Source organism: Miniopterus schreibersii (assembly GCF_964146895.1).
Source record: "Miniopterus schreibersii genome assembly, chromosome: 1".
Lineage (NCBI taxonomy): Eukaryota > Metazoa > Chordata > Mammalia > Chiroptera > Miniopteridae > Miniopterus > Miniopterus schreibersii.
The window spans coordinates 144,692,006-144,719,610 of record NC_138101.1 but is presented as its reverse complement, the minus strand read 5'-3'; the positions used below and the strand labels follow the sequence as shown (position 1 = coordinate 144,719,610).

At 39.8% G+C, this 27,605-nt stretch overlaps 2 protein-coding genes and 1 long non-coding RNA gene across 13 annotated transcripts in view; 2 read left to right on the top strand and 1 right to left on the bottom strand.

The window, feature by feature from the left end:
• TTBK2 (tau tubulin kinase 2) overlaps positions 1 to 25,456 on the top strand; it is a 123,337-nt gene extending 97,881 nt beyond the window's left edge. For all 6 annotated transcript variants that reach the window (XM_081153944.1, XM_081153942.1, XM_081153943.1 and 3 more), the window contains 5 exons: positions 5,658 to 5,874; positions 9,329 to 9,540; positions 11,707 to 12,289; positions 15,207 to 16,477; positions 18,427 to 25,456. In XM_081153944.1, coding sequence (XP_081010070.1) covers positions 5,658 to 5,874; positions 9,329 to 9,540; positions 11,707 to 12,289; positions 15,207 to 16,477; positions 18,427 to 18,889 — 2,746 coding nt within the window. In that variant the 3' untranslated portion in view covers positions 18,890 to 25,456. The remainder of the gene's footprint in view (positions 1 to 5,657; positions 5,875 to 9,328; positions 9,541 to 11,706; positions 12,290 to 15,206; positions 16,478 to 18,426) is intronic.
• LOC308565203 lies at positions 491 to 27,318 on the bottom strand. Its single transcript, XR_014000013.1, has 3 exons — positions 27,031 to 27,318; positions 1,500 to 1,582; positions 491 to 841 (listed from the first exon to the last, which is right to left on the bottom strand). It is a non-coding gene; the product is annotated as an uncharacterized lncRNA (long non-coding RNA).
• Positions 26,766 to 27,605, top strand: part of CDAN1 (codanin 1) — a 28,182-nt gene continuing 27,342 nt past the window's right edge. For all 6 annotated transcript variants that reach the window (XR_014000008.1, XR_014000009.1, XR_014000010.1 and 3 more), the window contains exons 1-2: positions 26,766 to 26,860; positions 27,052 to 27,545. Coding sequence is in view for 3 of the 6 variants with exons in the window: in XM_081153987.1 (XP_081010113.1) it covers positions 26,771 to 26,860; positions 27,052 to 27,545 (584 nt within the window). In the remaining 3 variants the exon portion in view is untranslated. The remainder of the gene's footprint in view (positions 26,861 to 27,051; positions 27,546 to 27,605) is intronic.

Below are 27,605 nucleotides of genomic sequence, written 5' to 3'. Positions count from 1 at the left end.
GAGAATCAAACTGTTTGGTTTTAAATAAGAAAGTAAATAGGAAAAAATCCTCATACAATATGAGTTAATTGGGACATTTTATCCTAATCCATTGCTTTGATTTTATATTGAAAGGTGGGATCCCTAGAGCTTATTTATCAGAAAAGCCTACATGGGCTCATATAACTGAATATGTTATCCTTGATTAGCTAGTCTAAGAATTCTTAAATGTGAGGCCCTGACTTGCTACATCAGAATCACCACACGTTTGTTTAAGAGACCTATTTGTAGGACTCACCCAGACCTCCTGAGTCAGAATCTAGGGATGTTGCATAGAAGTCCATTTGTATCATATGTTTCTCGTGCTTATCTGAGCTTGGAACCCCTAGCCAGCCACCCCATTTTATAAATGGGGAAATAATTCTAACTCTGAGTGAATCATCCAACTTTAGATAAATATTAGTCACGGAGCTTAAGCTGTATAGAAATTCTTTTTTTTTTTTTTTTTTTAATATCTTTATTGATTCCAGAGAGAGGAAAGGAAAGGGAGATAGAGAGAGATAGAAACATCAATGATGAGAGATTCATTGATCGAGCCCACAACCCGGGCATGTGCCCTGACTGGGAATCGAACCCTGATCACCTGGATCCTAGGTCGACGCTCAACAGCTGAGCCACGCCTGGCCGGGCGAGCTGTATAGAAATTCTGATTTTTATTTTAGTGTCTTTGTTCTCTTCCTCCTTTAATTGTTGTTAGAAATAGATAAGCCTCCAACTTGCAAAAATCAGGTAAGAGGACTTCAAGATAGTTGTAGTCAATGAAGACACACCAGCGTAAGTTTCCATCTCCCAACGTTTCCTCCTAAAATAAGACAGAATAACATGAAAGAAAAAAATAAAACTACACCAAAACCATGACCTTAGCATAACTTCAAGATCAAGGATGCCCAAACTTCAGAATAACTAAGTAAAAAGAGAAAAAAGACACCAAGTCCTTGTGTGGTATCTTTTATGGTCCTGCCTCACACAGCCCTGCTACAAGGCTTTATAAAGGCAGATCAGTAAAAACTGGAGAAGGGGAGAACTAGCACTGAAACTCAAGGTTGGTCTAAAACCAACACCAGAAAACTACACTCATCCCAAGAACAAAAATACTAAAAAGATCAAATAGATCAGATCATTAACTACAGATATGCATGATTCAAAACACATCGTTCCTGGGAAAGAAAAAAGACAAAAAGAAGGGAGAAGTGCCCTTTATCAGTTGAGTTGTGAAGGATAAAGCATGTAATCATTTGGGTTCGTCAGGAGAGAGACTACATAGTAATTTGAACAAGGAAAGGATCATTACCTATAACACGGAGCTGGAATCACGTGGGATTGACTTATAAGAAGGAGAGAGAACTGTAAATAATACAGGAATAGCAAATATAAAGTGCAGCTCCTACTCCTAAGGCCAAGATTAAGCATCCAAACAAAGCTCCCCCAGCCAGGACCCCAGGGCTGAGGTGAATACTGACCTTGTTGAAGAAGTATGTCCATCCTTCGTTGGATAGAAGTCACTCTGATGCCACACTGGTAAAATTTGCTGGAAGTCTGCCCTCTGGGGTACCAAAGAAAGCTATTTACAGGGGGTGTCTCACCAGCCACACTCTGCTACAAAACTTCTGGATAAAGGGGATTGCTCAGGAAAGCTGTTAGTTGCTGCTGTCTGTGTGAGACAGGCCCTGAAGAGGCTGCAGTGCTGCAGGATCCTTGCACTGGGGAAAGCCTCATGTGCTGGAGAAGCTTGCCAAGCTGTATACTAGAACCCAAAAGAGCACTTTCCTCCTGCGGTTTCTTTCCAGTGCTGTCTGCTAACACAGCTCCCGTGCCAGCTAGCAAAGGAAAACATCTAAAGGGCTCAGATCTACTTTCACAGAACAGGCAAAAAAGATGAATTTGGAGTTGAAAGGTAATAAATCAATAATTGCACGGGAGCAAAAGGAGAAAAAATTTAATTATATTTAAGAATGTATAAAATCAGAGGACACACATATCTCCCCTGACCACAAAAACAAATAAATATCCACTTAAGTGTTTGAACTTTGCTGTACTAACAGAAGACAGCACTAAACTATGAATCTTGTAAAATACTTCAATAACACAAAAATTAACAGGAAAAAGATTTTAAAGTTCCATAAAGCATTATAGTAAAAAAATCAGAAAAGAAAATTTAATACATAGTAACTAAGGAAATTTTCTCAGAAAAACAACCACGTGGTGATGGGGGGGGGGGGAGTAATTATTGGTGAAAAAAGGAAAAAACAACCATTTAGAAAACTGTAAAAAAGAAAGAAAGAGACAACTGTAAGGCCCAAAATGGAATTAAATATGCTCATTAATTTGAAGATATGGATATCCACCTTACATCAGAAATTTAAAAACTAAGAATAGAAATAGACACCCCCCACCCTCACCCAGGGGTGAGTGAAAAAGGTGAAAGGGATTAAGAAGTACAAATTTCCAGTTATAAAAAATAGTTACAGGGATGTCAAGTACAGCATAGCGAATAAGTCAGTAATACTATAATAACTATATTATATCAGATGGGTACTAGAATTATTGGGGGGATCACTTTGTAAGGTATATAAATGTTTAATAACTATATTATATACCTGAAACTAATATAATTTTTTATGTCAACTGTAATTTAAAAAAAATTTTTTTTTCAAGAATTAGACCCCAAAAGAGGTGGGGACAGAGAGAGGAACAGAGAGGAAGAAATGAAATGAGAACTGATTGAAGTCAGGAAAGAAATGGAAGAAAAAGATATCTCAGAATTGAGTAAATTACAAAATGCACAAAGGAGAATAGACTCAAATGAAAATTTCATAAAGGACATTGAATAAAATCGGGGGGGAAGCCTCAAGAGGAAAAAAAAAGAAATAATTTAAAAGGGGCTAGAGAAAAGGTAGTGCAAATGGGAAACTGACTTGAGAAGGACTAGGATTCCTGCTGTTAGTTGACTGGGCAGTTAACTTGGTCCTGTTTTCCTGGGGAGGGGCTAGCATGGTATTTATAAGTTGAAGTGCCTTTGAAAAGGCAGACTGAGAATTGTATAATACATATTAGCCCAAGGCTTAAAGATTGCATGGAATTTAAACTAGCTGAATCACTGGGGGGGCAGGGGGGGTATTAGACCCATAAGCCTACCATTTATTGTCTGGCCCTTTAAGAAAAAGTTTGCTGACCTCTGAATTCTCTATTTGCAAATGATATGGAAGAATAAGTGCAAAGCCCTAGAGAATAAGTGTTAAAGATAAAAAATGATAATGTATGTCCCGCAACTCTGAATGTCTTAGTAGGAGGAGAAAGTAAGTTCAGGAGAAGGTAGGAAAATGCTTTAGATCAGGAGTCAGCAAACCTTATCTGTAAAGGGCCAGATAAATATTTGTGGACTCTGCTGCCTCTGTCTCCATTATCGTTGCTATTGTAGTGCTAAAGAAGCCATAGATAACTTGGAAACGTGTGAGCGTGACTGTGTGCCATAACACTGTATAAACAAAAAATAGGTAAGCAGGCCAGATTTGGCTCACAAGCCCTAGTTTGCCAGCTCCTGACTTAGATTATGGGGAAGGGAATATGAAAAGGATGTCCATTCTTACTACTTTTCCAGTTCTCCCGTACACCTCCTTACTTTTCTCCCTAATCTACTTCTATAATTTATACCTCACCTGCAAACACATACCTTGAGCTAAAAATACTCACACATACTTTCTCAATCATTCTTATTCCTTAACACAATTTCTCTGGAAAGGAATTCTTTCTATATCTCAAAGTCCAGATTTGGATCAGAGTTTAAGGAGAAGGAAGAAAATAATGTAAGGAGTAAAAATGGGAGAATTAGTACAGAGGGGAGCCAGCTTGTGTGGAGACGATGGAAGAGCTCCTTGAAGTGTGTGGTATTATAGTGAAGCATAAGAGAAACAGAGGAAACTAAGATAGAGTAAAAATAGAAGCAGTCTCATAGGTGGAGGTGTGGTTTGTCCCCTGAGGAGTGGAAGAAGAAAATGCCAAGGAATTGGGTAGTTGGAAAGAAGCAGAGTAGTAGCTCGGCATATGGGAAAAAGGATTTGGAAGAATACTGAGTGATTGGGGGGGCGCTTGGGGCTAGTAGACTGAGCTTTCTGAACTCAAATATTTATCCTCTTGGCCCCAGTCCCTTTCCTCAGAAATAGAGGGAATTTTTTCAATAAACATTTGGAATACCACATAACACATATATTAGTGTCCATTGTAATTCCTTGTATCAATCAATAAATTATATTGAATTTATACCTGAAAAATCCTTCAATAGCCTATTTATTTCTTAACTTTTTAAAAATTTTATTTTTTTCCATCACCATTTATCCCTCTATTCCCTCTTCTACCTCCACCCCACCCCCTACTGAACTTTACTTTTATAGTTAAATCCTTCATTTGAACTATTTTAGGCAAAAGTACCTTTTCAAGATGTTCTTAGTGTCAGAACTACAGGTACTACTTTACAAGGCTATAAGGTTTTTTTCCTGAGAGCCATGGCCAATGCTTTTCTATATTGTTTACCTCTAACCTATTGATGAAGACCTCGGTAGGGAGAAGTGGTAGTGAAGGTCATCAAATCAGGTGGAACAAGTCCCTGAAAACGACTGATCTTTGTTCTCACAGCACAACATATTTATGACACCTGGGCCAGGGTATAGCTGTTACCCATAGAGTGAGTGGTTCACTGAGAAGATGCCTATTTTGCCACTCATAATAATTGTGTCAGTGTAATCTACTGAAGACTGGTTTTCTACTTTTAAACATTCCAGATCACTTCTAAGAAAAGGTTTCATTGTATGCTAAATATTGTGTTCAATCAGCAGTATTAAAAAAAATTGAGTATAGTGTAGAGTTAGAGCTGGCAGGGGCCTGATCACTTAGTGATAACAGAACTTGAAAAGCCCTTCATGGGCTAGAAGCCTAAGGGAAGGATGATCAATCATGTAAATAGGCATGAAGTTACTCTGAAAGCAGTAAATAGACAAAGTGCCAATTTACATTTTCTATATTGTTCCTGGTCAGTTCATGCAGATGTATGAACTGTGTAATTGCAGATTTTCTAGTTTCCCCTAGAAGGCAAGAATTTCCTTTCTCCTCTTTATGTCCCCTGAAGGCCTTGCATGGAGTAGGTACTTAGTAAAACGTCTATAAATGAAAAAAGAAATGCACATTTCACATTATTAAAAAACATAACATAACTTATTGGTCTGATACTTGCTTATATCATTATGATTCTTAACATTTTCCTGTTTATAGTTTTTGTTATTCTTTAAGAGAAAGGTTAAAAAAACAAAGTACAAAAACTGACAAAGACTTCTTGGAAAATAAGCCAAATGTTAATAACTTTTAAAGTAATTGTTAAATCAGTGAGTTATTGTATTAGAATTTTTATTTTTAAATCAGGTTGAAAATTCTGTTGATTAAAATGTAAAGTTTTATTTTGTAGAATTGACATGACCTATTAATAAGTTTTTTTGGTTTTGTTCTGTTTCACTCTTTTAATGATATATAGATTGCATAATTTAACTTATGCAAAATGTAAAATAGTCTCCTAGTAATTTTTTCCCCCTGGTGTTTTTAAGTTCTACCTTTTCTTTACCCCTCATTTTTAGAATTGCCAATGCCACTCCCATCCCAGGGGACTTGCTTCGAGAAAATACAGATGAAGTGTTTCCAGATGAACAGCTTAGTGATGGGGAGAATGGCATCCCTGTTGGTATGTCACCAGATAAATTGCCTGGATCTCTGGGACACACTCATCCTCAGGAGAAGGATGTCTGGGAAGAGATGGATGCCAACAGGAACAAGATAAAGCTTGGGATTTGTAAGGTGCGTATTTCTTGCATAGAAGTGATGTATTTCTATGTACTTATTATTTTTCTCCTATTGCTATAGCAAAGTATAATGATTCTCAATTTTGAATGAGAAATAGACAAAACAGTGTATTGCTAGTTATTTCTATATTTGTAATTGCAATATTTTGGCTAATTTTGCCTAAAATGTTGAAATATGGGCATTGAACATTAATCTTCATCTTGTATTTTGTATAAAAGATAAAGGTATTTAAAAAAAAACACTAGACATTGAGACAAAAGGAAGAGACATCTATAGAACAGAAGTTAATAGTCTTCCTAAATAATGTGACAATAACTCTGGGCTCCTTCTTTGGTGTGGACTGATGGAGTTATAAGTACCCATTCTGAAAACTGTCTCAAATGGAGGTGGGGAAGTGAGAGTTGGAAGTGGGAAGCATCAAGCAAACTGTTTATGAGTTGATGAAGTGGATGTTGAAAAAATGACATGAATTTTTCTTCATCAGGATGGCAAGCAAGTCCACCTGAAGTATGGGGAAAGATACTGAATTGAATGATTAATTTTTAGTAACCTTGGGGCAGTTTTTCCCCAAATTTCTCTCTGATCTTACTGTTCCTCATCATTTCCATTTTCATAGAGGATCAGATGAAGATAAATGGTATGTAGGGACAAGGAGTTAGAAATCAGTTAGTTTTTGCTGCTTCCTATGTTTTTATAAAGGTCTAGTTGCAAAGGAGGTTAAACTTCTAGGTGTGTAAAATGAGACCTAGGCTTCATACCTGTTAACATGATTGATAGAAAGTTGGCTAGTCATGCTTTATGAATGAGGAATATATCTTGAAAAGAATTCTCTATGATCACTTCTGAGGAGCTTGGCCTATCTTTGGATAATATATACTACATTGTTAAACTATATGTTTAAAAAATAAGAGTATATACTTTCCATCATGGGAGTCATTTGCAAAAACTTTCTCTGAATAGGTGTGATATGGTGCACTGTGGTCTGGCTATTGAATACGTGCTATTTGGACTAATAGTAATCAGGAATAAGTAGTGAAAAAGTTGTTAGAAGGTCAGTGTCAGATTTTAGGGAATGTCAGCTTTGGCTCTCTCTATGGCACCAAGAGCAAATTGTTCTTATGGTAAAAAAAACAACAACCCAAAAACCTCTAGTTGCCAGCCCATATTGGTATCTGTGTATGTGAGAGAGTGAGATGGCACTTGGCATAGATCTTAATTATTTAGTTTTTTTTCATCCATTATCACTATTTAATCTCTATTAGTTCTCTTTTATTTTTTAATTTCATTTTTTTAAAAAAACCACTTAGATATTAGTGTTGTTCTTTCGTACAACTAATGTTTATATGAATTTTAAAAAAGTGTTTACCATTTCCTTGCATTTTTTAAAGTCCTGGACTCATCTGTCTTCTTTATTTTTTTAAATCTGGACTCATCTTTCTTCCTGAAATACTTCCTTTGGAAGTTCCTTTAGTTGAGGTCTTTTGGTAGAGAGCTCTTTCGATTTTTACTTAGCAGTAATGTATTTTTTTCAACCTCATTCTTTTAACAATAGTTTATGCTGGATTCAAAGCTTTTTTTTTTCTTTTTTATTAGATTCAAAGTTTTTGATTGACAGTTATTTTTTCTCTTGCTTCATCTATTGGTATCAGAAGTCTGCTGTTTATTCTGATTTTTTTTTTAATGATCATTCTACCTGTCCTCCCACCCCAGCTACTTTTTAGCTTTTCTTCTTGTCTTTGGTGTTCTGCATTTTAACTACAGTATATCTACACATATTTTTTTTTTTCTTTTCTTTTTCTTAATATATTTTTATTGATTTCAGAGAGAGACAGAAACATCAATGATGAAAGAGAGTTATTGATCAGCATGCCCCCTGCCAGGGATGAGCCTGCAACTTGGGCATGTGCCCTGACTGGGACTCAAACCTCGATTTCCTGGATCATAGATCGATGCTCAACCGCTGAGCCATGCCGGCCAGGCTACACATATATTTCTTTTTGTTTATCCTGCTTAGGATTTCTTATGTTTTCTGAATCTTTGATTCATATTTTTTTATCAGTTCTAGAAGATACACAGCTGTTCTCTACCTGAATATTGCCACCTCTTCATTCTTTCTGTTCTCTCTTCCTGGGATTCCAATTAAACATATATTATGCCTTTTTTATTCTATCTGTCATACCTTTTAATATCTTTTTCCATATTTTTCTCACCTTGCTGTGCTTCATTCTAGGTAATTTCTTTTTCTGTGTCTTCTAGTTCACTAATTAATAACTGTGGCCTTTTATAGCTAATTTGTTTAATTTGTTAATTGAATGTTTAATATTAAACTCATCAGTTAATTCCAAAAAATCCTTTATTTAAACATTTTATCCATAACTATTCTATATTCTGTATCTAAACAAGTTTGATAGCGGAGGGTTTTGGAAAGTTTACATTTAAAAAAAGTATCATATCTGCTTGCTGACTCTTAGTCACGGGGGCATGCCTTCTCATGTGTTTGACTATCTTTTTTTTTTTTTAATCTTCAACCCAGGGTATGTTTTTTTAATTGATTTGAGAGAGAGAGTGAGAGAAACATCAATCGGTTGCCTCCCTTATGTTCCCCGACCAAGGATGGAGCCCGCAACCTTTTGGTGTATGAGGCTACACTCTAACCAGCTGAGTCACACTGGCCAGCACTTGTTTGACTCTCTTTAATGTTTTACTCTTTAATTAACCATTGGTGGGAGTTCTGTAGACCTAAATTAGGGAGTGGAGAAACCTTCCTTCAGAAAAGATTGTCTTTGGCTTCTGCTAGTAGCCAAAGTAGACAAATTGGGCATTTCCTTGAGGGCCTTTAATCAGAAAAGATGTCCCAGATTCCCCTCTCTCATCCCAGTACTGGTGGAAGTCTTAATTTTCCTGATAATTGCACTGCTGTAGGCATCTGTGAGTAGGTAGCCCCACCCCTCTGTGCTGCCTAATGCTCAGTGGCCTCCTGCTCTGCCCAGTTCCTTATTGTTCAAACACCATGTTTTCTTCTTCTTGTTTGATTTTTAGAGAGGGAATGTGGCGGGGTATTGAGGCTTGGTAACCTCTCCTACCTCCTGTGAAACCACTTGTCTCAAAGAGAATGTCCTTTCCAAGTTTTAGCTTTAGTTTAGTGGATGGGGTCCTGGGAGTTTTTAGTTAGACATAATAGGAAAGGTTTAAGGCTATTAAACATTTTTAGACTATTGATCTTTGTACCAAAAATATAGAAACTAAATACTGAAACCTGAGAATTAAGAAAGCTCACCTAATAAAGGGTTAATAGACAAGTATGCTATGACCTAAACTAGCCAAAATATCCTAATCCTGTGAAAACACATCCCATTCATTTGCTTATGTTATATTGAAAGACTTTAATAATTACTACCACATATAGTAACTGGTATGGTTTCATGGTCTTCTTTTATATTTTGTCTAGGCTGCTACTGAAGAGGAGAATAGCCATGGTCAAGTGAATGGTATTCTGAATGCTCCAAGCCTCGGTTCACCAATTCGTGTCCGCTCAGAGATTACTCAGCCAGACAGAGATGTCCCATTGGTGCGAAAGTTACGTTCTATCCACAGCTTTGAGCTGGAAAAACGTCTGACACTGGAGCCAAAGCCAGATACTGACAAGTTTCTTGAGACCTGGTATAAAATAGTTTTTCCTCTTTTTTAAAAGCTATTAAGATTTTATTATTTTAAATTTTTATTTATTTCTATTATGTAAAGTCAAATAAATTCTTGCATTTCTGTAGCACTGATTTGATTAAGCTCTCCTCTTCATCCATGGTTTTAATTATCATCCTGATTTTTTATGTGAATTGTCTCCTAATATTTTTAAAAGTTCTATAACATAGCCTTTGGCTTTGGGAGCTGAGCAGTGGGGGCTGGTAACTTCATAATACTAAGTATAAGTCAAATGAACATTTTGAAGTGACTTTGTTTGGAATGTGATCTCTTTTATTGGAATGGAGAAGATGCAGTGTAGAGTTGGAGAGGGCATTAAAGTAGGAAGGAGGGGTGAGTACATGAAAGAGGGAAAAAGGAATTTATATACAAGGGACAGGCAACTCAGTTCATTTTAATGAAGGTCTTCTATGAGTAAGTGCTGTAGGAAAAATAGACGTGAATAAGTTTATCATTCTACCTAAGAAGAAGGAAAGATGGAACTTTAGAGAGCCATACATTGGTAATGATTGCAGTTCATGGTTGTGAGGCCCATTATCCTCAAATTTTGATAACAAACAAAAGTCAGAATGAAACTTTTAAAAGAAATTAGGATATGGTTTTATGAATTATAGAAGGCTTCAATAATATTAAGACCAGAATGACTTCAGTAATAGTCACACTCTTCAGTGTACATCCCCGATGGCTATTATTGGCAGTGGAATAGTAGGTTAGAAGGATCATGTACTTGACATGGTAGTAACTATGTCCAGAGACAATTCAGCCTCTCTGGCGTGGTCCAGTCTGGCTTCCGTTTTAAGCAGTCCTTCATCTATGTGTAGTCTTCCTCACATGGTAATCATTCCATCTCACAGCTATGTGATGTAAGCTTGTGTCTACATGTTGATATGATCAAAAGGATGGACTAGGTTTGGGGCAGTATTTAAACATTTTGAGTTGTGGCTAAGATTTGTAATAAATATAAAGGTACAATAGGGATAAAAGCTTAGTTTGGTAAAAAATTAGTCTACCAAAAGAATGAAACGTTTTAAAAAGAGAGTCCATGCTGAGGGAAGAGCTGAGACATAAGACAGGTTGAGAACAGAATTAATCCAAGAAAATGAACTCAAGCCAGAACCTAGAATGAACAGGGAATTGAAGCACCTAATTATAACTTAAGGAAAGGAAAAGTGTATTGCTTAAACTACTTCCTTACAGATGAGATCAGTTCTCAGAAGCCAGTGCAGCCAAATACCACCAGTTACACTATGTTACCTGCTCCTCAGGCAGCAGAGATTTGTATATATAATGTCAACTGCTTCTTGATCCAACAAAACTGAAAATATACCCTGAATCTTCCCCCATACCACCACCACCGCCCTACCACCATATATGGAGTTCTTTGTGCACAGTGGGCTGGGTGTGGGTGAGCAGGTACACTACCTGCTCTTCTTCAAAGCCCTGCCTTTGGAGGAGTGTAATTGAATGAGTATACATTTACATACATTGCTAGAGACAAACAAATGCAGAAAGTATTTTCCTTATGTATACTAGCTGCTTTCCTTTTTTAAAAAGTTTATTGATTTTTTAGAGAGAGAGGAAGGGAAGGAGGGAGAAAGAAACATCCATGTGACAGCTCCTCCTGCACTCCCCCAACCCGGAATCAAGCCCAAAACCTGGGCATGTGCCCTGACCAGGAATCAAGCTGGCAACTTCCTGGTGCATGGAACAAGGCCCAAACAACTTAGCCACACCGGCCAGGACTCTATTTCCTTTAATAGGGCTTCTGGTGAGGCAAAAGCCCCTTGGGTGAGTTGTTCTCAGTCCCTCAAAGAGAGCAGAGAAGCAGAGGGCAGTGTGACTGAATTGGCAAAGCAAAGGTGAAGTGGATCATACAAGTCAACCCAGTTAGGCTTCTCTCCTGTCCTGCAGCAGGAGAGACATCTTCCTCCCATGGGCTCCATCTTCCAAAACAGGATTATGACAGGTGAAGAGAAGAGCATTATTAACCAGTGAAACTTTCCTTATGCTTTATCCATATTTTTCCTCTCTGATCTCTGTGTGAATGTTAATTCTGTATAGAGCTTATAGGTTATGCAATATATACTACCCTTGAGCAGTTGAGTAACTTTTCTCTGTTTTCTTAAGCCTGGAGAAAATGCAGAAAGATGCAGGAAAGGAACCCGTTCTTCCTGCTCTGCTTCATAAGCCTTGTGTTCCTGCTGGGGCCCGTACTGACCACATCTGGAACTATGATGAAGAATATCTTCCAGATGCTTCTAAGCCTGCCTCTGCCAACACCCCTGAGCAGGTGGATGGCGGTGGCAGCAATGGATTTATAGCTGTTAATTTGAGCTCTTGCAAACAGGAGGTTGATTCCAAAGAATGGGTGATTGTGGACAAGGAGCAGGACCTTCGGGATTTTAGGACAAATGAGGTTTTAGGCCATAAAACCACGGGGAGCCCTTCTGATGAGGAGCCTGAAGTACTTCAAGTTCTAGAGGAATCACCTCAAGATGAAAAGCTCCGATTGGATCCTTGGGCAGAAAATACTCATTTCAAGAAGGAAACCTCAGATGTGATCTTAGCACTTTCTGGGGAGTGCCTTGCCACTGCTGCTTTAGAGCAATATACAGATAGGCTAGAACTCCAGGCTGGAGCTGGTGGTCAGTTTATTGCAGCAACACCCACAAGTCCAATGGAGGCACAAGCGGAAGGACCCCTTACTGCGGTAAGAGATTTGTTCCTGTCATTTATCTACTATCCACTCAAGGTGATACTAAAAAAGGACTAACAGTTGATCAGCTAAGGTTCTTTAGCAGAGGCCTAAGTAGGCACATGGGTATAGGGAGTGATGCCTGGACTAGTCTTCAGTATGAAATTTCTCAAAAAGTGAGCTTTTCTATCAGGATACCAACTCAGTACACAATATGTCATAACCTAATTTCAGAATAACATTTTTACTTAGACCACAAGACCTATCTATCTATGTGTATGTATATATAATATGATTTTTTTTTTAAACTTGTAATCCTAGATATTTGTAGTATCTACATTAGAAATATGGTGAGGAAGGTATATATTTAACCATTCATGGCTTGTACTTTATACTGTTGCTAAGTCTAATTCTTTTTTTTCTCCTTTCTCTTTTGTAACCTCCACCTAGACATTTCTCATATTTGACATTCCTCTTAAGCAATAGTTTAAGCTTTGATGTCCATTGTTTAAAATACAGAGTCCCAGGCTCACTTTCAGAATTTCTGCTTCAGTAGGTCTGGGATAGAGCAAGCCCAGGAATCTGCATTTTTTAAAGAAGTTTACTTTTATTTATTTTTAATTTAAAAAAATTTTTTATACCTCACCTGAGGATATTTTTTCCATTGCTTTTCAGAGAGAGTGGAAGGGAGAGAGAGAGAGACACATATCAATGTGAGAGAGACACACCAATTGGTTGCCTCCTGCGCCTTCCACGACCAGGGCCAGGATCAAGCCTACAGCTGAGGTACATGCCCTTGGCTGGAATCGAACCCTTAGACTCTTCAGTCTGTAGGCCAATGCCATAACCACTGAGCCAAACAGGCTAGGGCAGGAATCTGCAGTTTTACAAGCAGCTGAATGCAATTGTGTTAGGCCTTCTGCAAAGGAATGTTTTGAAGAAACTACTGTTGACTCTCACTTTGGGCATTCAGCTGGAGACTCGTGTTACACTGCTGTTTTCAGTAAGCAGTGCTGTCCCTGTGACTGTGTGAGTAGCAGGTGCTCCAGAAGAGCCAGATATGGAGGCAATAAGGAACTGTGTACACAGGTCTTAGGCACCAGCAGGTACATCTGTCCTTACATGGGTGAGAATACCAGCTTTTCTTAAGTTCCATCATCATCTAGCAGCCCGCTCTTCTAACTCACCAGAAACAACATTGTCCCCAAGGATGAAATGTTTTCTGTTAGAACACAATTCTTCAGGCAGGTATAAAACTGAGAAAAGATAACAAAACTTGATTTTGTGAATAGCTCTGTAGGAATTTACTTGCACTGCAAAATAGTAAAATAAATGCCTACCTCTTATTTTTTATTTTTTTTATTTTTTAATACTCACTGAGGACATGCTGAGAGAGAGGGTGGAGAGGGAGAAGGAGAGGGAGAGGGAGAGGGAGAAACATCAATGTGAGAGAGACACATTGATCAGTTTTCCTCTGTACATGCCCCGAACCTGCAACCCAAATACGTGCTCTGACCAGGAATTGAACTGATAACCCTTGGGTGCACAGGATGACACTCAACCAAGTGAGCCCCTCTGACTGGGCTACCTCTTTTTTTTAATCAGTTAGTTGGTCTTTCCTTCTTTCCCAAGACTGCTTTGTACAGTTATATAGGTAGTTTACGGCATGCCCCAAGGAACAGTTGGGGCTGCAGTCTAGCCCAAACTTTGCCAGCCAAACTCTGCATCTCTGTGCAGGGCTGTTTCCTCTTTGAAGAGCAACCTTTTCCAAATTGTACAGAGGTACCCAATGGGCTAGAGGCAGGTCCTACCACCTCCTTCCCTTCCCTGTATCCCTTTCTCCACCCCACCTTTTCTCTTTCCATTCATTCTCTTTTCCACCTTCCCAGATTCAGTTTCTTCTTTTCTTTGACTCTAGATGCTAGTGACTCACTGTTCAAGTATTTTTCCAATAGCATTCTGGTGTGCTTCCCTACAGAAGGCTTTCTAAAGCTTTGGCTTCGTTTCTTCTAGTATTTTTTGCCTTCCCATCAACGCTTTCCTGTCCACAAAGATTTCTCATAGTTCTCTTACATTATATGCAACATTTTCTCTCTCAAGTTGTTGAAAGACTTGTATTTATATATTTAATATTATAAGTTTGACATATTTTCAAATATTTTAAAATTAAAATATTTTTCTTAACTAAAGGTCTCTAAAGAAATGTCAGCTACATCACTGTTTTACTTATGTCTAAGGTATTAAACTTTACCATTTCCTTCATTTTGTGGGGCTTGGGATAAAAAATATATCTATCTTGATTATCTTCTTGAGGCTTAAATTCAGGGTTTACCTTTGCAAAGCAGATGTTATCACTTCCTTAACTTAGGATAGGTACATTAAATAGAGGGAGTCATTCCTATCTTGAGTCCTGAAAGAGGAGAAAGAGGGGCTGTTAATAGAACCTGGTAAGAGTCAGATCTCTGGGAGTGGGGCCATGCAGCAGGAGCTGTGGCCAGGAGTGGTAGAATGTAGCCACCACTAACCCTGCAGTCCCTTGGGGAGGGGGCAGAGAGAATTAATACCAGACCTTTTTCTCCTCAAACTCTGATTCTCTGTTGGTGCTGGACATTGGGCAAACCTAGAAATCAGAAGGCAAGGGATCCTGGGTAGCACAGTCTGCAGAACTCATCTTCCAGAACACAGAGCTGACTAAAGAAAAGGCAGGGATGAACCTCAGGAGAGACTGTGCTGTACAGTTCCTGAGTAGGGGAGCTTGAGTGTCATGTATTTTTATTCAAAATTGTTCATTTTATATATGAGTTAGGCAGACCTGGCCAACATCTGTGTTCCTCTTATAAATTAGAATTTGAGGTGTTAAATCTCAAATCCCACATCTTCATTTATATTCCACATTATTGCATTTTAACTTTTTTTTATTCTCTCTCTCCAGATTACAATTCCTCGACCTTCTGTGGCATCTACACAGTCAACTTCAGGAAGCTTTCACTGTGGTCAGCAGCCAGAGAAGAAAGACCTTCAGCCCATGGAGCCCACTGTGGAACTTTATTCTCCAAGAGAGAACTTCTCTGGCTTGGTTGTGACAGAGGGAGAACCTCCTAGTGGAGGAAGCAGAACAGACTTGGGGCTTCAGATAGATATTGGTCATGACATGTTACCCAATATTAGAGAGTGTGACAAATCCCAAGACCTGGGACCAAAGGACCTTCCTGACCATAACAGACTGGCTTTGAGAGAATTTGAGAGTTTCCCTAGGGAAACTGAAGAGAAAAGCATTCTGCTAGGGTCAGATAATGAAGATGAGAAGTTAAGTAAAGGGCAGCATTATATTGAGATCTCCTCTCTCCCAGGAGACTTGGTAACTGTGGAAAGAGATCACTCAGCGACTACTGAACCTCTTGATATGACAAAAACACAGACTTTTAGTGTGGTGCCTAATCAAGACAAAAATCATGAGATAATGACTCTTCAGGCAGTTGAAACTTCAGAAATTTCTCCAGGAGTCAATGACCCACATGCTGAAGAACAGATAGGCCAGGTGGCAACAGTGCAAAAAAGTAAGATATCTAAGGATGATGACATCAAGAGTGAAGACTTGCCGGGTGATCAAGGAGACCTCTCTACTGTTTTGCACCAAGAGGGTAAGAAAGAGAAAATTGCACCTAGAAATAGAGAGCTATTTAATTGTGTTTCAGAGAGTGAACGTTGTCCCGCATCCCGGAAGGATGTGATTAGGTCATCCTTCATAACTAGACACAGCCGAATCCCTGTTTTAGCACAAGAGATAGACTCAGCTTTTGAATCATCCTCTCCAGTCTCTGCAAAAGAAAAACTCCTCCAAAAGAAAGCTTATCAACCAGACCTACTCAAACTTCTGGTGGAAAAAAAGCAACTCAAGTCTTTCCTTGGGGACCTCTCAAGTGCCTCTGATAAATTGCTGGAAGAGAGACTAGCCACTGTTCCTGCTCCCTTTTCTGAGGAGGAAGTCTTGACTCCCTTTTCAAGACTGGCAATAGACACCCCCCTGAGCAGGTCAGCTGAAGATAGCTTTTTGTCACCTATCATCTCCCAGTCTAGAAAGAGCAAAATTCCAAGGCCAGTGTCATGGGTCAACACAGATCAAGTCAATAGCTCAACTCCATCACAGTTCTTGCCTCGGCCACCACCAGGAAAGCCACCCACGAGGCCCGGAGTAGAAGCCAGGTAATGCTGGATGCTCTCCGTATGTTAAGTCTGTAGCACTGTTTCTATCTGCTTGACTATAATACGTCAGTGGTTTCATTTCTTTGTTGCCTGCTTCTGATTGTTTACTTCCTCCCCTGCCTTTCCCAAGCCTTATAGCACAGTGTAGTAGAAGGGGTCAGATTGATCCAGGTTAATTCTTAGCTCTCCCACTTTCTTCAATGTGAACCTCAATTTCCCTATGTGTAAAATGGGTAGAACATTTGCCTCTTGGTTTTAGGAGGATGAAATAAGGGAGTGTATGTCTAAAGCTTTTTGCAGTGCTAATTAGCATGCAACAAAAGTTATTTCTCTTCCAGTCCATTTTAACTAGATACTCAGTAGTTTTCTAGCTTTGACTAATCAGAATCCTTTTATAACAGATGTCATTATGATGTCAAATTCTGTGTCCATCATTTGATGACTAGGCCCTGGTAGCACTACTATTTATTTGATTATAATGAATTAAACAAACAAAAATCCTATAGGAGATTTCCCTAGGTCTGATGATACAACTATACATAATAAAGTTACTGCTTTAATATTTACCATATGGTATACTTTTTTATTGAATTTCCCATATATAATTGACCATAGAGTGATTATATTTTGAAGAAGAGGGGAAAATGTTGGGAAGTGATGAACCAGTTAGAGAGTGCTTTCCTTGGAGCCATTACTCACTTTCACAGAGGAGAATGGTCTAAACTCTTGGAGAAGAGAGAGGAAAAGGACAGTCTTTTAACAATAAAGTGAAAATCAAAATACATGTACATGAAAACTATAGCCTATCCTAGATAATGTAACAATAGGCCTCCACCTGTTGTAAGGATTTCTGAATTATATTGAAGTGAGATTCTATCTGTATCATTACTCAGCAGAACTTGTTACCCTTAACTAAAGAAAGTTTAGTTTTGACTTTCCCTAGGGTTTCAGGTTCAAGGGTAACTAAATATTAGATTGGAAGTGCCAGTGGGACTAGACTTCCATAGGAAGAATGATGATAAGTAAACAGCAGTCACTTAGATTTTAGAAGGTGATTCCATGAACAATATTTACACATCCCCCTTTTTCTTCTGCTTGGCATCTATGCTTAATAGAGATGGCATATCTGTGGCCTGAACTGCTTTGGACTGCAACAAACAAATCTTAATTATCATTCATTATTTAACATTTTACGTATCCCCTAAAAGTAGCACTTGATAACTAAGCCAAGCCTGTGGCATTGTGCCAGACATTAGAGCTGACCAGCTTGGAACTGGAAACTCAGAGGGAACTCAACTTTCCCACTTAGGTCCTGGCACAAAGGAATTGTTTTATTCCAATTTTCAATTTTTACTAAAAGATCCTTGAGAGTAGGCTTAATCCTAAAATCAGAAGAGCAAACGTGCCATAGGAGAAGGGTAATAACAACATCTAAGTGCTTCTGAATGGCAGACATCCAACTAAGTACTTTATTGAGGTTATTGCACTTGGCTGCTCAGTAATGCTGTGCAATTGATAATACAGTGGTACCTCGGTTTTCGAATGTAATCCATTCCGGAAGACCGAGTTCTGAAATGTTTGAAAACCGAGGGATCAACAGCCGACAGCTGGGCCTCAAGATCTTGCCCTCAGCGGAAGCTGCATGGCATGTTCGACATCTGAGGCGTGTTCGAAAACCGAAGAATTTATTTCTGGGTTTACGGTGTTCGTAAACCGAAATGTTCGTCAACAAAGACATTCGAAAACTGAGGTACCACTGTATTCCCATTAAAAGCTAGGAGACGTTAAAGAATTTGTCCATGGTCATATAACTGGTATGTGAAAGAGCAACTGTATCCTGTGTTTAGATTTTAATTCACATCAGACACATTATGATTTGGGACTTTGGGACTTTCTAGGCACACTTGAAATGAATTAAAATGAAAATAATTCTTCCCTGTACTTTTAAGGCTCCGCAGATACAAAGTTCTAGGGAGTAGCAATTCCGACTCAGACCTTTTCTCCCGCCTGGCCCAAATTCTTCAAAATGGATCTCAGAAACCCCGGAGCACTACTCAATGCAAGAGTCCAGGATCCCCTCACAATCCAAAAACACCACCCAAGAGTCCAGTTGTCCCTCGCAGGAGTCCCAGTGCCTCTCCTCGAAGCTCTTCTTTGCCTCGCACGTCTAGTTCCTCACCATCTAGGGCTGGACGGCCCCACCATGACCAGAGGAGTTCATCCCCGCATCTGGGGAGAAGCAAGTCACCTCCCAGCCACTCGGGATCTTCCTCTTCTAGGAGGTCCTGCCAACAGGAGCATTGCAAACCCAGCAAGAATGGCCTGAAAGGATCCGGCAGCCTCCACCACCACTCAGCCAGCACTAAAGCCCCCCCAGGGAAGAGTAAGTCAGCCAGTAAACTCAGCAGATAGGAGGCAGGCTGCATCTCTGTGAAAGGTGTGAGATCGTCCTCCTAAACCTGTTGCATGTGTGTCCCTGTACTATTTAAAAAAATCTGTGATTTTCTCTTGCAAAAGAAAGTAACATGATAAATTATTTATAAGGAGACATAAATATATGATAAGGCATTACTAAGGCAGGCAACAAGCAGATCAGGAATCAATGCCTTTGCATAGGAAGGGCAGTCTAGCAAATCCAAGGGGGAGAAACTGATTAAATGAACTAATTTTTTTAGCTGCTTCTGAAACAAGAGAGTTGGAGGTAGGAGATGGAATGGAATTTTAAAGGATTTGGCCTACTTATTTTTTAAGGCTCTATTCTAACATTATATAGCAAAATTGAAACTTCCTGTTTTAATATTTTCATTCAAAACTCCCAAACTTTGGAGATCAGAATTGCTCCAATATGTTAGAAGCCTGTTGCTGGGGAGCCAATGCTAATAGACATATATTTGGCTTGTGTGTTTGTCTATATTTACTTTGCCTCATTCCTAGTACCCTCCCTGGATTTCACATTTTTTAAAGTTAGTGTTTCTCACTGGATCCAATCTCTATTCTTGTATTTTAACAACAATACATTCTAATATGCTTTTAGCAGCACATGCTAAAAATTTCAAATCCGATTACTGTTTTGTAGTCCCCTAGTATTTTTCTTTGGAGCATTATATTCTTGGTATATTTTTATTGTGAAAAATAACTGATGACACTTAGGTAATGGAAGGAAAAGTCTAAATAGAGCTAGTTTGCAGGCTTTAGTGCTTTAGGGAGAGAGGGGCAGAGTGGGAGTTAATACCCTTCAAGGTAGAAGAATGCTCTTTCCCTGTAATTTTCCTCTTTGTGGAAGGAAAACTGACCAGAATGGACCTTGCTTCCTTAATTCTTCTAGGTACCAACTATTTCTAACATCAACCTCCAAGATGATACCAAGGAAGTACCGTGCTGTGGCATGTGACCTTATGCTTTTAGAGATTTAGAAAGAAAAATAGAAATTAGGTATGTCGTTGAGACTTATGATCCTCAAACTTTGTATTTTATACATTCAGTCAATTAGGAATGAGTATCTGGGGAAATAAATTTAGGTTCAGTATTTATCTTTTAAAGTTTTATTACCTGCTTCTCCTGTGCTTTAGTTTGAACATTTGGGCTTCTTGACCTGATTTCCATGTAATCTCAATTTATAAAGCTACAAAGAAGATATATTTGTTCTAATCTCACTCTTCTAACAGGAATCAGGCAAAATTAAATAATAGTAAACTTTGAAAATGGGCTCTTTTATACTCTGGTGTTTTTTGTGTTGTAAAGACCTTATTAAGTCAGGTAAATTGGTCCGCTTGCTGTTGAAATTTGCCTTCTAGCAAACATCTGTGCTTTCTCTTTGACCTTGTGTTTGCTGCCAAACCTAATATGGTTGAATTGGGGGAAAAAAATATATTTTCTCACCAAGTGAACATATTCTAATGCTGCATCAAAGTTGCCCTGAAGCTGCACTGAATTTATCTTGTTCTCTTTATGTGTTGAGCTTTAAAAACAAAAACAAAACAAAAACCCACAAACAAAACAAAACTCAAAACACTATTGAGGCATATTTGGTCTCCCATAAGAAATATAGCTAGTGTGGAAACTTAATTTCTCTCTGGTTTCAAGCACTATAGGGGAATACAATAGATAAGACATATTTGTTGTTTACCTAAAGCAACTGTAACATTGAAAGACTGATCCTTCTGTATTATATTGTATAATAGTTGCTATAACACTACTTGCATGTCTTCATGGTAAATTATATAAATATTTATAAATATATAGAGAAACTTATGCTTATATAAACTCATTCTTTCTCATTCTCCATTTGTAATGTCAAGATCACAGATGGTGAAATACCTTTTTATTGTGTGTCTCACGTACACTTGGGCTTTGCCTGTCTTCATTTTCTGAAAATATGTTCTTGGTATTTGACACTTAAGATTCTTCTCGCCTTCCTTGTGTATAATGCAAAGGTTGGTAGTCTTTAACAAGCCAAGATAGGTTATTTCATTTTCATTTTTTAAAGATTTTAATAGGGAGAAAATTACTGGGACATGCTTGTAATACTGGTTCAAAGATTTGTCATGTTAATCACACGATGCTGTCCTTACGGTTAAAGTGGATAAACTGGGATGATGATCATGGGTCTGACATAAATTGATTTTTTAAAAAATCTCTTTAAATGACCATTCTACTTTCCTCTTTTAACCTTACTTTTTGAGGGGTGGTTAGGAAGTAATTTACAATTAAGAAATTATCTTTTTTTCTGTTGTATTAGCTAAATTATACTAAAAGTAGCCAGCTTTAAGTCCTGACCCCTTTAGTCAGAAATGTGTTTGTGGTAACCGTTGGAAAAGCTGATGAAGCTGCAGTGTGGTTTGTGTGTTATTTTATATCTTACTGGCATTTCTCTGCTAGTAGTCAAAATTGACAGTGATGGCAACTTAATGTTTTTTTCTCTTTCTTAGTTCCTTCCATTTTTCTCCTAACTTTTCCACTCTGTTGCTCCCTTTTCTAAATGGTACCCACAAACTCAAGATCCAGAAACAGCCTCGCTATGTAAGAATATTTTATTTTGCATGTAGAGAAAAAAGTTAACCAAAGATTTTTCTGCTTGATACTTTTAAAAGAACACAGACTAATTATATATTATGTATCAGTAGATCCACTTAAAAGTACTACTGTCTTATACAGGGTGGGGCAAAAGTAGGTTTATAGTTCTTTGTATGGAAAATAATACAGTAATTAGTAAATAAGAATATAAGAATAAACTGTTTCGTGTACTCACAACTGTAAACCTACTTTTGCCCCACCCTATATAGAGATTTACGATTATGGTTTTTAAATGCAGTTTTTGCTTTTAGATGTTACATGGCTCGGGCTAAAAAGAGAAGTTCACAGCCCTGAGTAAAGCACTTTTGGCACAAGGATTTTTGGTTTTGTTTCATTTTAAAGTATGGTACAAAGAATGAGCTGAGTTGTAGTTTTTCTTTATTTTTTTTAGTGATGGCATATTTCAGATTTCGGTGACAAACATAGATCATCCAAGTAGTTTTAAACCAGTTTGGTTATTCTACCTAAGATGAGGGACATGGCCATTAATTAAAGTCAAGCCAAACTATACTAAAACTATTATGGGGCAGAAGTAAGTTATCTTTTGAAAATAAAGTGCCTCGTCATTTCTCCTATCACAACAAAGTGGCAGGTTACCTAGTCACATTTACCCTTCCCTTCCCTATCTTATCTCTGGAATTACTTGGGTGGAATTAGCAACCATTTGGCCCCTATAGGTAAGCATTCTTTCTAAGTTATGCTGCCAAATCTCCAGGGTATACAGATGGGTTAAAAGATTTAAAATTTTCACATAGTAATCTTTTGCACAGCTTAAAGGCACTTAACTTTAACATATAGTGAACAAAAAAGGTAAATTGGGTCATACTAAATTTAACTTTATAGCACAGATTATAAACATCTTTCAATGCTAAGTCTTAGACAGGCACCATCATTCTCAACTTGGTACTGCAAGCTGGCCCTGCTGACAGTGGTATAGCTACATTTACTGTTTTTAAGTTGCATGTTGTGAAATGTTTTTTGTAAAAGTTGTCAAGTTAATCAAGTCCTAAATAAGTAGCAAAATAATTGAAACCCACTGTTATTATCCACTTTATATTATTTGCTTTAAAATACTAAACCAATTTCAGCTGCTTACTAATACAGTGAACTAGTTGTGCAGTATCTCTTTCTGTTTAGCTCCTCCTAGCCACTATGGGAACTTGAGGTTCTTTGGTAATCATGAGATTCCTTCCAAGCCACAGATTTTTATGCGAAAATTTCTATGGTTGTATTCAATCTACAAGGAAAAGGTGTACATTGGTGCATGTTTTATAAACCCAGACACAGGTAGTTAAAACAACAATTCGTTTTACTATACCCAATAGCTTTGAGTTAAAAATAGATGCCTTTTCTCCAAGAGCAGAGGATTCTTTGTTCTAGAAACATTCTTAATCTAACATAAGGAACTGATGATAAGAGAAGCAAGATCCAGAATTCAGAATTTAGGGGGAAAATGCATCATACTATGGCTATTTGAAAATATATTTATTTATAGATAAGCCTAGATTTAGTCTTGGAGATCAAAGTTTTCACATTTAAAAATGTTTTTCATTCCTTTATATCAAAACGTGGCACATGTTAGGGAACCATTTCTCCTGTCATGCTCCTGTATTTTGGAATTAAGTTGTTTACATTCTTCCCTGAACATCTGCCCATCTCTGCTTATGTGCATTTACCACAGATGTGTTGGGGCTTTGCCTAAAGGGAGAGAGATTTTAGGGCCTGTATTACTGTGGCTATAGTGATTGACAACTCCATTGTTTAACTTTCTTGAGTTTGGTTTTGTAGACAGTTTATCTGCAGTTACTTATCTATGTTTTAATACAAAAAGTATTACAGGATTAAGGAATGGAACCACTATAGTAGTCCTCACAAATCAATATTTACCCAAGTTCAGAAACCGTAGATGGTGCGTAAGATGGTTCTCTTCCTTGTGGAAGCCCCAGGTGGTTGTAGGACATCCCACCTTCCCTGTCTCATCCAACAGAACTTTGGTGTGGACCTCAAGGATCTAGGAGTAGAGCATTTGACATCTTGCTCCCCAGCAGTTGTCCTCAGTTTTGGCTCAAATAAATTCTTATAAAAAAATTTTTTTTTAAAGGATGTGGGTGTAGTGTGGAAACGTCAGATCATTTGGATAGTAGTAGTTTGGCTGTCCCTCTAGAATTATGAGAAATTTAACCCAGATAGTCTTGAGAGCCTATCTGTTGCCATCCTTGCTAGAGAGAACTGTAAGAGGTATATGGGGAATTCCTTTAGTTCTTAGGTAGCTCCAGGACCTGGGATAGGGATCCCTGTTCATGTAAAGGGGAATTTGGATGCTGCACACCTCAATCCCTAAAAATCCCTGGATGGACATGAAATGATGACATTAGAAAGTCTTGGCCCATGAATACATTTTTTAAATTCAGTTTTGATTATTGGCTCTGACTTTTAAATTATTCCCCTTAAACAAATTTAAAGAAAATTAAAGTGACAAGATCAACGTCACCTTGAGGTTATACACAATCTCAAGGCACTGAACAGCCAGGTAGTACCATTTACTCAGTAATGATTTGAATATTTCCTTAGACTTTGCTGGATCCTTGGTCTTAAAGAGGCATGTAAAAGAAGTGAAGTCTTTTCTTTCGTTGCCGTGTAAAACTTTAATCAGGTCTGCCTCTTTAATTGGAAGTGACAGTTACGGGCATAGTGTGTTATCACTGGCGATACTGTTATGTGTCTCAGATAACCTGGGCCAGGGGTTCTGGGTTTCTTGACCTAGAGAATATGACTCACTGAGGCAGATCTTTGAGCCCATGTAACTATAGAATTTGCTGGTGACATAACTTTGCATGCTAACGATGGATAGGAACTTTATTTCTTTTCAGTCGTTTAATTAATTCCATATTGTGTACAGAAATGTTCACTCAGTTAAAAACATTGAGTAAACCAAGTTTCTGTATAAACTACCCTTGCCATATGATGCTTCACCCCTTCCACCCAATAATATACAGTTTAAATCCTTAAAATTCCATGTGCAGCACTTCAACCTACCTGGAGTCTATCTGGGTGTTCTTCACTCACCCACAAGGGTAAACAAGGCTACCAGAGCTTGAATATGATTTATTTTAGGGAGCAACCCAGGGAGGGGGATGCCCTTGGAACTTTTTCAAAACAATTTTCTTTTAAACTATTCAGATAGGTAAATCAGTTCACTAAGATAAAAAACATTCAGAAATACAGATAGGAAGATAAAGGAAATGTAACAGTGTGCCACTTGGGGCTCTGAAATTGGATTGGGTAAAACAAATAGAGAACAGATCTGATGACCCAGGCTTGAGTCTCCTCACCTCTCCCTCATACACAGCCCCTGGTCCCCTTCCTGACTCCTTCCCTAAAATAGCCAATGCCAATTTAATTAGGCCATTTACTTACACATTGACAGCTTTTAGGAAAAAAGGGGAAGGGGGAAACATTGCATTAGATATAAATCTTGAAAATTATGAACTATTGGCAGCTGTTAAATCAGATTGAACCACAAACCAGAATTCTCTCTTGTCGAGCAAGACCAATGTTAGCATAGAGGACTTTGATAATTCCAGTTTTCTCCCTTTCTTCTCCTCTTCATGAAATCAGTGATGAGAAATTGTTCTTGGAAATGCCTCCGAAGGTATTGTGTCCCTTTCCCCTCCAAGCAGCCCTCTTTATGCATTTTTGCTCAGGCAACCAAGGAAACAGAGTATTGGCAGAAACATGGAGTGCTTTTGTATGGGTCATCTGTACATAAAAGTGTAATTATTTATTTAATTTTCCCATTTGTATCATATTACAGCTTTGTACAGTGTTTTAAGTTCTGTTTTGAAATTATTTTGTATTTTATTTTTATAATCTAGTAATAAAATATTCATTCCGCATGCAACTCTAGTTCTATTTGTGTGATGGCTTGGATTTCAAAAATGGGCAATACTGTTTTTCTAATTTAATAACGTTATTGAATGCACCGGAGTTTCCAAGGTCATCAGGGAGCAGAAAGTGTTACTATAAATGCAGTACCACATCCAGAGGCCTAGAAAAGCAGCACAGGACTGAATACAAACTATCAGTATCCCTGCAGGTGAAAGCCAGGATTCAGGGATATGAGGAGATGGATTCCTGGGTAGTAAAATTGAAATTGTTAAAAGCACCCTTTCAATCCATCATTCTCTGGCTGGAGGTGGTTTTCCCTTCTGCGAAGGAAACATCCCTTGTAGTATTAGAGTGATTCCCACTCCTCACCACCCTCTCCTTTCCACCTGTCACCCTTTTTGAGCCAGAGGAACTCTTGGGAGGCATTCACTTGGGCACTGCTTCTCCCCTCCGGGATTGGTTTGGCGTGGAGTGCTGGTGCCATATGTTTTTCTCTGCCTGATTTCCCTTTCTTGATTTCTCAGTGAGCAGCAACACCCAAAGGGCTGGCGCTCATGTTTTTCAAAATAAATTTAGGAGTAACTCAGGCTCCCGAAAGCTAATCAGGAATGTGCCTATTAACATCTCAATTGCAAAGCAGTTGAAGTATTAACCTGGTGTAAACCCATCATAACTACGTGTGAGGGATGTAAAGACACACTGCAGGGAAGCCCGAGGCACTTGAAGGGCTGTGGGCTGAGGATTTTAAAAAGCCTCCCTCCCAGCAAGAATTCTGGCTCCAAGTGTAAAAGGTCGGCCAGTGACGCGGGCGACGGAAAACCTGTGGGTACCGCATGGGCGGGGATTGAAAACTCAAGCCTTTGAAAAAGGTCAAATGAGGTTAGGCTAACTTTATAGTAACTTTTTCAGGGGGATAACGGGCGAATCTGGAAAGCGTAAACGATTGCTAGAAAATGTGCTTATCGAGAAAGATACAGTCAGGGCCTCTCTCCGGAGAATTATTCACCTTCACCGTCGGGCCGCTCTCCCGGCCCTCGGTCTCTCCCGCCGCGACCCCCAGTCCTCGCAGGTCGCCCCTCGGGGCAGGACAGGCCGAGCCGGGGCGCACCCATAGCCGAGCGCTGCACCTCCCACACCACCAGGCCTGTAGTCCCGGACTGCGGCCTTGACTCGGGGCCGGAGCCGAAACTCAGCCGAGGGAAGTTCCGCCGGCCCGGCCCCGCCCCTCCGCCCCGCGGCCCAACGGTCGCCCCGCGGCGCCGGCCCCGCCCCTCCCCTGCCGCTCGCGGCGCGCCGGCGCCTGCGCAATCGCCTCGGAGCGCCCAGACCGGGATGGCGGCCGTTTTGGAGTCGCTGCTGCGAGAGGAGGTGTCGGTCGCAGCCGCCGTGCGGTGGATCGCGCGCAGCGCTGAGAGTTCGGAGGTAACAGCGCCGACACGCCCCCAGGCCTGACCCGAATCCGCTTTCAGCGGAGATACCACCCCTTAGTTCCCCTTCCTCTAGGGTGGCTGGCTGTCAGCCCGGGCGGAGTGCGCTCTAACTGGGGGCCGCTCCGCTGTTCGCGGCCTTGGGCTGGCAGCTGACCCTCTCACCTATTGCCGCTTTTTCCTCAGGATGACCCCCCGGAGGCGGCCGCGCTGAGCTCACTCCGGCCATTGCGGAAGGAATTCGTGCCGTTCCTGCTGAACTTCCTGAGGGAGCAGAGCAGCCGTGTCGTCCCGCAGGGTCCCCCGACCCCAGCCAAGGCCCCGGGCTCCTCCGCAACTCTGCCGGGAAGGCCCGGGGGCCCGCCGCGGGGCGGCCGCGGGGCGCGCAGCCAGCTCTTTCCTCCGACCGAGCCTTTGAGCGCCGCCGCCGCCGCCGCCGCCGCCGAGGCCCCTTCAGCCCGCCGCGGAGGCAGGAGGCGGGGCCCGGGGCAGGCCCGTGAGCGAGGGGGCCGCGGCTTCGGGAGCCTGGAAGAGGGGGTCGGCGGGGAGAGCCTGCCCTGGGCTGGGGGCCGCAGGCCTAGGGCCTCTGGCAGCCCCATCCGCGCGCGCTCTGATCCTCCAAACCTCAGCAACCTGGAGGAGTTCCCTCCAGTAGGCTCGATTCCCCCGGGCAATGCAGGGTGAGAATCACTTCTCATCCAGGAGATGGGTGGTGCAAAGCTATGCTAGGGGAGTCAATA